At 45.8% G+C, this 12612-nt stretch overlaps 1 protein-coding gene across 11 annotated transcripts in view; it reads left to right on the top strand.

Moving 5' to 3' along the window:
• The window catches only part of SYNRG (synergin gamma), a 1253369-nt gene that overhangs the window by 1115914 nt on the left and 124843 nt on the right, over positions 1-12612 (top strand). For all 11 annotated transcript variants that reach the window (XM_069614681.1, XM_069614680.1, XM_069614679.1 and 8 more), the window contains one exon: positions 4416-4564. In XM_069614681.1, the coding sequence (XP_069470782.1) occupies positions 4416-4564 (149 nt within the window). The remainder of the gene's footprint in view (positions 1-4415; positions 4565-12612) is intronic.

Below are 12612 nucleotides of genomic sequence, written 5' to 3'. Positions count from 1 at the left end.
CAGAGGAATGCCCCGCGGAGGTGTAGGAGCCTGAGGCAGGGCGACAGAGGAAGGAGGAGAGGGGCAAGGTAACAGAGGTGGAGGCAGAGTTGTGGGGGGGCATGGAAGCCAGAGAGGAGAGAGAGGGTACAGCAGGAGCAGGAAGGAAGTTGATGAGGCGCAGGAAGCGTCTATCAAAGAGGAGAAGATTGGCCTGAGGGACTTTGACCAGGACAGTGACCTTTCAGTAGACATTAATGATTACCTTAGAAGAGTGGCAGGGGTCCAGGAGGGAGGGAGGGAGGGAGCACAGAGACCATATGAAGAGTCCAAAGGTCTGCTGAGGGAACGACAAAGAGGATGTCGGTGAGAGTCTGTCTGGAGGAAGCGCTGGTGTAGGTGTCAGCGATGGGGAGACCAGGGTTGGAGACCATGATATCCTTTTTGAACTTTCTCCTACCAGACTTAGTGAGAAGGGTAGGATAGTCAATGTGCAACACAACTCCAGGGCAACTTTGCATTCCTCCTGGATGGCATGAACAGTTCACTTGAAGTGCTCCTTCTTGGTTTGTTTCACAATGGAGCATTCCCTGGTCTAGGCGCAGTTGTCAGACTACACGGTCCACCCATCACAGGTTAGACAACCAGGAACTCTTGACTCTTCAGCCCACACAGGTTCCTCTATATGTGCCCTTCTGTGCAGAATCACCTTCACTTAGCTTCTCTTGATCCGTCTGTTGGCTTTATGTGCAGGTTCACACTCTCGTGGCTTCTCCCTGTTAGCTTCTTGGCTTTGCCACAATGTGTTGCACAACCTCTGCCATTCTTTGGTCTTGCTGCATTGTATTCATTCATAAAGTTCACTTTATTTATTACCCACCTTTTGCAGGCTTTTTCACACTTGCTCTCTTATTTCGTATGTTCACTTTTAAATGGGCACTTTCCCATTTAACTTTCATCAGTTTGTATCCTTGCCTACAAGGTTTTCATTCAGTTTAGTATTCAATATTTCCTTAACCTCTCATTTGAAGTGCTTGTAACTTGCTTGATATTCAAAAGTGTTCAATTTGTTATTTAGGACTATGTCCAATTACTGTCAGATTACTCAGCACTTATTTCAGTTTGCTCAGCATTCTCGGAATACGTGTCGGCATTAGCGGGGTACTCCGGACAGTGTGTTCCCTGCATTACACTCACTGGTTGTGCGCAACCGCTCTCTGCAGCTCTGCTAACCCTTCTTGTGCGATCCTCCTGGATCCACTAGCTTCACCTCCTTGCGGCGGGCTCCGAGAGCTTCCCTCGCTCTACTGCTTGCTGCAGCGTCTTTGGACTTTGGGCAGGGCAGAGCAGTGCTTCCCGCTGTTGCTATCAGCTACCGGAGCACAGCCGGATATTCAGACCCCTTTCTGGCCCGCACTCGGACAGGGAGTCTCTCTCCGTCTACAGACTCGCACGGTTTCCAGTCCTGGCGCTGACATGCTTCTCTCCAGCCTGCTGCATCCCCTGCTCTTTCTGCTCTCACACACGTCCCCCTCTCATACTCCCTAAAAGTATTAAGGGTCCACGGGTGTGGGGCAGTGATTTCAATTGCCTGACCTCTAGGCAGCCTATTTGTGGGACATGACTGACTTCCCCAATGTTACTCTTGTGCAGTAGTTTTCTTCGTCTCAGTACCAGAGTGCTGAAAATACCTATTGGTGTTCACCACTCTTAGTTGCCTCTTCCTCTTCCCAGTACTGTAGCAGATTGAGTGGGGAGAAATTATGAGGGGAGATGTCTTACAGTAGCACATAAAGGCTGGGGGAGGGTTAGGTTGGTTTTCAGAGGGAACCTGGGGATACCATGTCTCGCCTGTGGGTACCCCACTCCTAGTCCCCAAGGAAACGTCGCCCAGGTGTTCCTCCCTCGCTTCTCCACCCCCGGGGTCAGGATCCAAAAGCGGTGGCCTTTCCCTGGCCACCTGAGAAGAGGATCCAGGTGAGTAGACTGAGGATACCCTCGGGTTTCTTACTCCATCTGCCCATCTCACCGGCTTTTTCTGAGGCTGGATCGCTTATCCCAGTAGGAAGGTCGGGTGCTACACCTGATCTCAATCTGCATGCGCTGTTCTTGAGAGGATGAGCTATGATGACTGGAACCTCTCAGAAGAGGTGCTTGAGGTGTTCTGGCTGCACACAGACCCTCATTAGGTCTTTGTATGCGTGCAGGTGGATACAGTTTGAGGCTTGGTATCACTGGGTGGACCCCCATCTCATGCCCCACCACTGTGATTGAATTCCTTCCGTCCCTGGCCTCATCGGCCTTCATGGTCAGGTTTGCTGGCGGCTTTGTCCTTGTTCAAGGTGTCTCTGGATCAGGGATCCTTCTTTACTATTCCGGTTATGACCCAGTTTCTGAAGGGCTTTGCGACTAGGTTTCTGCCTATGCCATTTGTGTTTCCTGATGGGACGTCAATTTGGTGCTGACCTTTTTGATGGGGGCTCAGTTTGAGCTTATGCATTCTTCTTCGGTTAGGTTATTCCCCCTTAAGATGGTTTCTCAGGTGGCCCTAACGTAAGCAAGGCGGGTAAGTGAGCTTCAAGCTGTCTCACCTGCAGGCAGCACTTCCTACGCTTTTTAAAGGAGAAGGCTTCACTTAGTCAGAGCTAAATTCACACGTCTCAGATCATCCACCTGTCTGTATTCTACCGACCCCTGACCCTTCTAGGGATGAGGAAAGGTTGACCAGGCATGATCCAAAAAGAACGCTTGGCTACTCTGTGGCTGGCGCGGCAGACATCAGAAGTGATGACCAGATTTTTGTTGCTTTCACACAATCCAGCAAGGGTCTGGTGGTGTCTAAGCAGACAATGTCCCATTTGACGGTCCTCTCCATTCCAGAATGCTATGACAAAGCAGGAAAGGAATTGCCATCAGTCATCAGAGTGCATTCCACCAGGGGTATGCTGACCTCCTGTGTTGCAAAAGAGTGTGCTGATAAGAGATTTGTCAGGCAGCGACTTAGTCATCGCTCCACACTTTTATGAAACATTGCTTTCTGGACGTAGCTCATGGTGCTGACGCCTGCTTTGGAAAAGCGGTGTTGCAAGGCTTCCTCGTTTGACACTTTCTTCCCGCCTCCATACGCTGTACACCTTTTGGAGTCTTATCGTATGAGGAATCTGTAAGAGAATGGAATCCATGGAAGGTGAAATTACTTACCAGTAATGTTCTTTCTATGAATTGTTCTCCTGCAGATTCTTCATAGCCTTCCCGTCCTGACCCGCTGTGAAAGTGGTCTAGTTGCCGCTCCTAGTTTCTCTTCATTGTTGGGACGACAGCTTTAAGGTACTGACGCTTTGGTATGATGAGCACATGTCTGTGCGGTTTCAATTGGATGCAGTCGGCCTATTGCTTACAATATGGTGATTGTTCCTCACCAAAAAAAAGCTTCTCGTAAACCGAATCCTTTTGGATTCTTACCTGCAACTGCTGAGCTCAGGAGAAAAAAGGTGTGGAACTGAGGTATGGGGCGTAGTGACATCATATATGTACTGTCGACATCCTGTCCAGAGTGGAGGAGTGGCGCAGCCGAGTCATAATGGAGTCGAAGCTGAGCCGCAACCTTTGTCTAAAGTTTCCGAGCAGCTAATGCTGGAGGGGATATCTATCCAATGAGAAATCTGTGGGAGAAGAATCCATAGAACATTACCAGTAATGCATTTCTCCATCTCTGTTGTGAAACAGACTCATGCTTGCACAGAGGTGGGCGGACTATGCGCATCCACGGCAGCTGCTGCTGCTCGCAGCTTCTATCGCTTCCTGGAAATCTGTCATCCCTGCTCACACAGTGGGAGAAACAAAGCTTGCTTTAATGTGGAAAGAGGTGTCGGGCAGGCAGGATGACCACTATCCAATAAGCCCACTCAGTGCTATCAGGAACCCCTCAGAGGGACAGCAATAACTTTTGGCTCTTTAAATGGTTACTATTGGCAGACGCACATTCTTTTTGATTCTCCATTTCCTGTTTCTCACTTCGGATCTTTTTAAAGGCCTGGTCAGAGTACCTTCTACACAAGGAGTATTTTATGACCAGCTCGCATCACAATTTAGAATCTGTTGGTACAGGCAGATCACTTTAGTATCCTCCCATTGGTTGTCATTATGCTGAAGATTGAACGGATGAAATAAACATAGACTGAAGCTGCTATTTTGTACACCATTTTTTTGTTTCTAAGAGTAGATGTATAGAAATTGCTTTGAAACTGCTGAGATTACAAATTGTGCCCTGTAGAAGGAAGGTGCTTTTCATCCAAATATTTTTTGTGATAATTTATCATGTTTGAAACAGTTGCTTGATTTGTCTAGTGTGTGTTTAGTGGACATGTTACTAAATAAGTCAGTGCAATCAGCTCTCATACTTACCAGTCATTATCTGCACAATCCCCTTTTTGTAGGTGTTGTTGAGGTATACAGAGTAACCAAACGAGTGGAGCTCGGCATAAAGGCAACAGCAGTTTGTAGTGAGAAGCTCCAGCAGCTACTGAAGGACATTGATAAGATCTGGAACAACCTCATTGGGTTCATGTCGCTCGCTGCTTTAACGGTAAGAGCTTAGCCCAATCAGTGCACTTGTTCCCCATAACTGAATGGCTATCACATAATACTGGCTCAGAAAATTACCCATTGTGGCGCTGGCAATCCTGATGATTGGCATTTATTTCAATTTTTTTCGCATAAGTCGACCAGTGCCCAGGATGTTTTTTTTAGGCTCCTGTGACTTACTGTTCAGCACAAATGGTTTGCATTATTTTCCTAAAAATATGCTGGTAGTCCCCCTAATGCAGGTCAGATGAAAGAGGTTGCCACCCACCTCTGGTGATGGACAAAATGTGTTTTCTTACCGGTAGAGCAGGTGTTAACACCTGTGTGTGTGAAACTGACTGGGAGTAGGCCAGCTAAAAGGCTATTAATCTGTGGGAATCGAAACCCATGGTTAGTAGGTTCTACATGCCGATGAGAAAAATATACAGCAGCAGGATGAGTAACTAGAGTACTTGCGGATGCAGCTATAGTACTTTCTTTGCTCCTCTGGGATTGGGCACTGCGAGGAAGGCGATGTGACGGCTTGTGCCTTTAATCATCCTTACAGCTCACCAGCAGATTGGGTTAGTTGTCATACAGGGTGGAAAACACTTGGCAGGAGATGGAACACTACATCTGGGTAAGCCTTTAAGTCCCAGGAAGGTACATCGTAAGTGGGTATTGCACGTAATAGAAATGTCTGATAGGATTCTTTTTTTTTAACCAGGGTCTTGCTCCCTCAAGACAGACCAGAGAGGGGAAAGATTGGTGTCTTCACAGGAGGATAAAGGAATTGACTGGTGTAGGGGTAGGAACATCCGTGTGGCCATCAATGTATTACATGCGCTTCTGCATACAAAGACCAGGAAGCTAGCAATAGTAACCAGAGGGGTGCTACTTAATGGAACTATCTGGCAATATGGCACACATAGAGAGCTATTCACAAGGGGAAAGCAATGTTTTCTAGACTAAAGAGTGAAGATTTGTCTGCCAACTTTGAGGGAGTGGAGAGGTCTGAGGTGTGCTCAGTGGCATACAGGGCATGGTGCAGCGTGCCCTACCAGTGGCTCTTTTTTGAGCAGGAGCCTGGACATTTGGCGTCCTGGCTGGCAAAATGACTCGTCCTGCAGCGGTACTCCTTTCCCATTCGACACTCATTGTCAATGAGGATGCCAAACTGGAGAGGTACCCCGCTGACAGAGCAATAATGGTGCTGCCGAGCAGGAGCACACTGCAATAGGTGTACATGTCTTGCCCCGCTTTTGGCCACTGCAGTGGTCTGGAGCGGTGCGGGACACGGACCCCAGTTTTGGTGTGTGCTCTGCCTTCTGAGGGCCTTCACTCCAATTACAGAAAGGAGTCGGATAATTTCTTTCTGGAGTAGGAGTGCATCTGCCCCCAGAAAGAAAGGATCTTGCTTCTTTCTGTTTCTAAATTCGGAGTGAATGCTGTCAGGAGACAGATTTAAGTAATGTTCTAGTTGCAGCGCACGCACCACCCTGCAACTAGAACATTAATTAATGTCCGGCCCCACTACGCATGACAGAAAACCAGGAAGCTCTCCCTGCCTCCATGTCTGCGTAGTGGAGGCGGAAGTCGGCTGAGCATGGGAGTCTGGGTCGGCTGCAGTAGAGGCCATGCCTTCTTCCTGGCAAAGACGCAGCACTGGAGGAGCATGTTTTTTATGTGTGTGTATGTATGTATGTATGTATGTGTGCTGTGTTGTGTTGTGTTGTGTGTTTACGATGTATGTGTAGTGAGTGAATGTTGTTTGACTGGATGGGTGTGTGTTTGTGCCTTTTTGCTAGGCCGGCAGCGGAGGAGCTGATTTTGGCAGGTGAGGTGCAACGTTCCATTTTGGCACTGCCACTTTTGTAAAGGGCTTCATCCATGCTTCTAGCTAAGTAATAACACATACAATACTTGGTTTATCATGGATGCCCATTACAAAACGTCATGCCTTATAGTCGCTCATCTGCGATCCTGCCGGTGCCTCCTGCTGCGCATAAGCCACACTGATACCACCTAGTACCAGGTTGCTTTTTAGCCCACCCTGAACCTATCCACTCCTGCCCTCCTCAGGCTAGGTCCACACAATCTGACTGTGTCCTCCTCCTCACACAGCCCCGCCCAGCATACAATCATGCCCACAGCGTCCTGCCAGCTCACCGCTGCCACCACCACGCTGCTCACGCTCCTCGCAACACTCGCCGCTCTTCAACTCTATACTCCTTTCCATCTCCTCATACCCACACCACTAAGCCCACTCCCCTACCCCAAGCATCTCGCTACCCCGGATACCACACAAACACTGCCACCTCGCACACCCTACGTCGTAATTATGCATAGACTAGAAAGACTTAGAGCTTGCACACAGCCACAGAAGTTAGCACACCTTCCCACATAAACTTTAGACTGAGTTCCCGCACCATATCCAAACGCTGCATGGGACACCCACTCTCCCACAATCTACCACCCACTAACCACGCCACACCCCACAATACCACCTCACATAACATATCAGATACAACCACCACTCGCACCTCCACAAACAAACCACACACACCTCACATCAAATGTGCCCTCCTCAATGTCCGATCACTCCCAGCTCATGCATCTGATATTCATGACCTTATAACCAACAATAACATTGACCTATTGGCCATCGCAGAAACAAGGTTACATGAAGCATCAGGCCCCGCCGTTGCACTTGCACTACCACCTGGCTTCACCATACTCAGACAAGACAGGCCAGATCGAATAGGAAGCGGAGTAGCCCTCATCCACAAGGAGAACCTCCAGCTCCGACCTATCAGTCGGCCCTCGACCAACAACTCTGACCTCTTATCGGCCAAACTCACACTGTCACCCAGCACCATTAACATTCACCTACTATACTTCCCCCCCCCCCCCCAGGCAACACCCCAGACTCCCAGGAAAACATCATTCGCATCCTCAGCAATTATATCAAAAGCTCCACCAAAACCCTTCTACTAGGAGACCTCAATCTCGGTTTCAACGATACTAAGGACAAATCTGCAGTCACTCTCACCAAGGAACTCAATGACCTGGGCTTCACCCAAAAAGTAGAAATTCCTACTCACTCCAAAGGCCGCATTCTTGACTGGATTGCAGACCATAATTGCCTCTCCACTATCACCTCTAACTCCTCACTGCCTTGGACTGACCACAACTGCATCGAGTTCTCTATTCCTATCACCAAAAACCACAAAACACTGACCCCTGCTAGTGCTACACAAGTCAGAAGCTCAAGAAAACTCACCAAGGACAACCTGCACCCATACCTCAATAGCCCCGAGTTAGCACCCCCATTCGCTAATGACCCCATTATCCTAGCCGACATCTACAAAGATGTCATCACCAAATCTATCAATGAAATAGCACCACTCAAATGGAAAAAAGAGAAGAAATCTCTACACACCAACTCATGGTTTACCGAAGAACTGCACTCAATGCGATCCCACAAAAGAGCAGCACTAAAAAACTGTCAATCTGACCCCTGCACCAGCACCAAAAACAAATTCAATTTGATCTCCCACCAATACAAGACAGCTATCATCGATGCCAAAGCCAACGCTTTCAACACACGTATCTCTAATGCCAAATCACACTCTAAAGAGATCTTCGCCATTTTTAACGAGCTCATCTACCCACCCCCCTCCCCCCAATACACCGGACGAAATAATCAAAGATGAAGCTTGGTGTACCAGCATTCAAGCCGCCATGCTACACAAAATTGACCTTCTCCAAAAGAAAATCAAAGACCACTGCAAAGCACTTCCTCAACAGACAGGAACTAAGCCTACCAACGCCCCACCCACCTCGTCCAAGCCCACCATACCTGACTTCTCCTTCAGGGACCACAAAACAAAAAAAGTGTCCTGACAGGTTCACTAAACATGTATATAAATTTAATTTATAATAAACTGCTCAATACCAGAAATATGGCACAAGCTATCTAAAGTATTTCCTAGGTATGTGTTTTACATTTTTCTGTGTCCACCTAAGTTTTCATTGGGATACATTTTACAAAAATCACCATTTCGTACTTCTGTTTAAGCATGATACAGAAGTAACTCTTTATTATTTCAGTTACTACTCATAAGCAAGGTCTGTCAATTACCAATCACTATTAGCTCAACATAAATTCCAAATCAAGAACAATATGTACAAAAAAGAACCAATAAGTATCCATGTTCATGTGCACAGTATTTCATACAATGCAAAAGACAGTTATATACACACATTAGAAAAGAACATTTGAAAAAACTTTTTCTCAGAATAGTCAACACTATATAAATTTTGAAGTTGATAGGCCCCCACTCAGAGGTTGAAACCATATGTCTCTGAATTATAAATTTTCAGTTCCATTGGGGGCATTTTCAATTGGTTAGCTAAACTCAGGGTCTACTAGCTAAACTCGGGGTCTACGTGTGACACCAGGATGAATCTAGAAGGTGTCGTACTCGCACACGAATAAAACGGAAAGTGCGAGTAAACTACGTTTCGGCGGAGTGGGCCATTCCGCCTTCCTCAGGACCAGTAGAAGTCATGACCCCTGAGGTGCAGAAAAAATAATAAAAAGGAGAAAAAGAAAAGAAACATAGTCTCACTAGGAACCACAGGATCACAATCAAGATACCTCAAAATAATGTGTCCCGTGACTCTTAGGGCATGCAGCTACAAGGTCCACAATGCATTGGGCTCATGAGTCTGTGAAAACAGAGTGATGTGAATGAAACCAATCCTTCTATAGAGGGAGCCTGTGGGAAATATTCACCTCTTGTGCAAAAAACAAAGAAACATTATTTTAAAAGAACCGGATAAAAACCAATGTAAAACCATTAGTAATGTGTCATGAAGCAGACATATGTATAAAGCTTTCAGAGAGCATAGCCACTAAACCATGGAGCGAGGTTAATCAAAAACCATGAGTTACAGTTAAAAAATAGTGCAGTGCGATCCAGTTTTGAAATATTAGCACCTTATATGTATCTGCACTAATAAGAAAAAGTGCACCAAAAAGTGTAAAACACCAAATGTACGCACTCACGTGTCTAGGGCTCAAGATCAGATACGTTCCTTCACGTTTACAAATTGACGTTACTATTTCAAAGGTGAAATCAACATATGGAATTAGTATAGGCGAACCGACATTAGCATAGTAATCCAAAGGTTGTAAACAAAATACGCGCCACAGGAGCTGTGTGGTAAAAAGTGGAATAGCAACCAAATGCTTCTAAGAACGAAAGAGGTACAATGAGGTACATCTGCAGGATATTTCTGCCACTCTTTACATCTAGATGATGTGCTTCTGCACACAGCTGACTCTATTTTGTTTTTCCTTTCAGCCTATTTGATGCAATTGTTGGTGCATGAAAACGAGGGGTTGCAGACTAATGAATATCATCGTTTATTTGTGCCTCTTTCGTTCTTAGAAGCATTTGGTTGCTATTCCACTTTTTACCACACAGCTCCTGTGGCGCTGTTGCAAGGCGAGGTCTTTCCCTGCCGAGGCTCGCATGCTAGTTAGGTGCACTATGGTCATGCCTGCAAGACTCTCTGACACACTCGTTCCTAGCGCTGAGAGAGAGAGAGACACAACCTGCACATTACGGTTCCAGCACAAAGGTAACAAATCTAGGCAGCCTTGCTTCAGCCCCCGCATTGCCCTTTATTCTATGTGGACAAGCGGCAACTTTTGACCATGCCATTCTGTTGCAGATTTCAAACATAATGGAGCGGGAGGCTCCAGTCCATGCCGGGCACATTTTCGAATTGTGCATGGCTTCCTTAATAACATCCTAGTGCCCTGCATCTATAGAGAGACGCCAAGCGACTATTGCACAGCTTCTCCAATTTAAAGGTAGAGTTAGCGACTGATTGTTGCCAACATGTATTTTGTTTACAACCTTTGGATTACTATGCTAATGTCGGTTCGCCTATACTAATTCCATATGTTGATTTCACCTTTGAAATAGTAACGTCAATTTGTAAACGTGAAGGAACGTATCTGATCTTGAGCCCCAGACACGTGAGTGCGTACATTTGGTGTTTTACACTTTTTGGTGCACTTTTTCTTATTAGTGCAGATACATATAAGGTGCTAATATTTCAAAACTGGATCGCACTGCACTATTTTTTAACTGTAACTCATGGTTTTTGATTAACCTCGCTCCATGGTTTAGTGGCTATGCTCTCTGAAAGCTTTATACATATGTCTGCTTCATGACACATTACTAATGGTTTTACATTGGTTTTTATCCGGTTCTTTTAAAATAATGTTTCTTTGTTTTTTGCACAAGAGGTGAATATTTCCCACAGGCTCCCTCTATAGAAGGATTGGTTTCATTCACATCACTCTGTTTTCACAGACTCATGAGCCCAATGCATTGTGGACCTTGTAGCTGCATGCCCTAAGAGTCACGGGACACATTATTTTGAGGTATCTTGATTGTGATCCTGTGGTTCCTAGTGAGACTATGTTTCTTTTCTTTTTCTCCTTTTTATTATTTTTTCTGCACCTCAGGGGTCATGACTTCTACTGGTCCTGAGGAAGGCGGAATGGCCCACTCCGCCGAAACGTAGTTTACTCGCACTTTCCGTTTTATTCGTGTGCGAGTACGACACCTTCTAGATTCATCCTGGTGTCACACGTAGACCCCGAGTTTAGCTAGTAGACCCTGAGTTTAGCTAACCAATTGAAAATGCCCCCAATGGAACTGAAAATTTATAATTCAGAGACATATGGTTTCAACCTCTGAGTGGGGGCCTATCAACTTCAAAATTTATATAGTGTTGACTATTCTGAGAAAAAGTTTTTTCAAATGTTCTTTTCTAATGTGTGTATATAACTGTCTTTTGCATTGTATGAAATACTGTGTACATGAACATGGATACTTATTGGTTCTTTTTTGTACATATTGTGCTTGATTTGGAATTTATGTTGAGCTAATAGTGCTTGGTAATTGACAGACCTTGCTTATGAGTAATAACTGAAATAATAAAGAGTTACTTCTGTATCATGCTTAAACAGAAGTACGAAATGGTGATTTTTGTAAAATGTATCCCAATGAAAACTTAGGTGGACACAGAAAAATGTAAAACACATACCTAGGAAATACTTTAGATAGCTTGTGCCATATTTCTGGTATTGAGCGGTTTATTATAAATTAAATTTATATACATGTTTAGTGAACCTGTCAGGACACTTTTTTTGTTCTGTGGTTTAGTGATTTCCCAGTCCTTGACAGAGTAGGGATATACCCTCTAGTGCATTTTCTCCTTCAGGGACGTCACTGAATCAGAAGTTGTCAACCTACTTAAAAATCTCAAACCTTCCCCCTGTAAAGGCGATATTTGCCCACCAAAACTCGTCAAAGACTGCGCAGACTGCTTTGCGCCGCTCTTCACGGCATTCATCAATGTGTCCTTTAAAACAGGCATCATCCCAGCTAACCTCAAAGAGGCCTGGTTCCGGCCTCTCCTAAAAAACCTACTCTCGACCCCTTACAACCCAACAACTACAGACCAATAACCACGGTGCCATTCCTCCTGAAATTACTGGACAAAGCCGCACACTGCCAAATCCAACACTTTCTGGAAACCCACTCCATCCTCGGGACTAGGCAATCAGGCTTCCGGAAAGGACATGGCACAGAAACAGCCCTGGTGGATCTGAAGAGTCAGATCACCCAAATCATGGACAAAGGCAACCTACCTGCTCTCCTGCTCCTTCTAGATCTCTCAGCCGCTTTCGATCTGGTTGATCACAAGACTCTCACTTCACACCTCACACACTCAGCCAACTTCTCTTAAGAATCTGCTCTCTGGATCACCTCCTTCCTAGAGAGAAGAGCCATGAAAGTCTTCTCGGACATCGCCAACGCCACCCCCACGACAATCCACTGCGGGGTCCCTCAAGGATCATGCACTGCACCCACTCTTTACAACTTGTTCACCAAGCCCCTCTTTGACAAACTCGACTCATACGGCATCACATACACAAACTACGCGGACGACACACAAGTACTTCTACCCCTTTCAGGA

The sequence above is a fragment of the Ambystoma mexicanum genome, chromosome 9 (assembly GCF_040938575.1).
Source record: "Ambystoma mexicanum isolate Mex_15411 chromosome 9, UKY_AmexF1_1, whole genome shotgun sequence".
Classification (NCBI taxonomy): domain Eukaryota; kingdom Metazoa; phylum Chordata; class Amphibia; order Caudata; family Ambystomatidae; genus Ambystoma; species Ambystoma mexicanum.
This window is presented reverse-complemented; position numbering and strand designations above follow the sequence as displayed.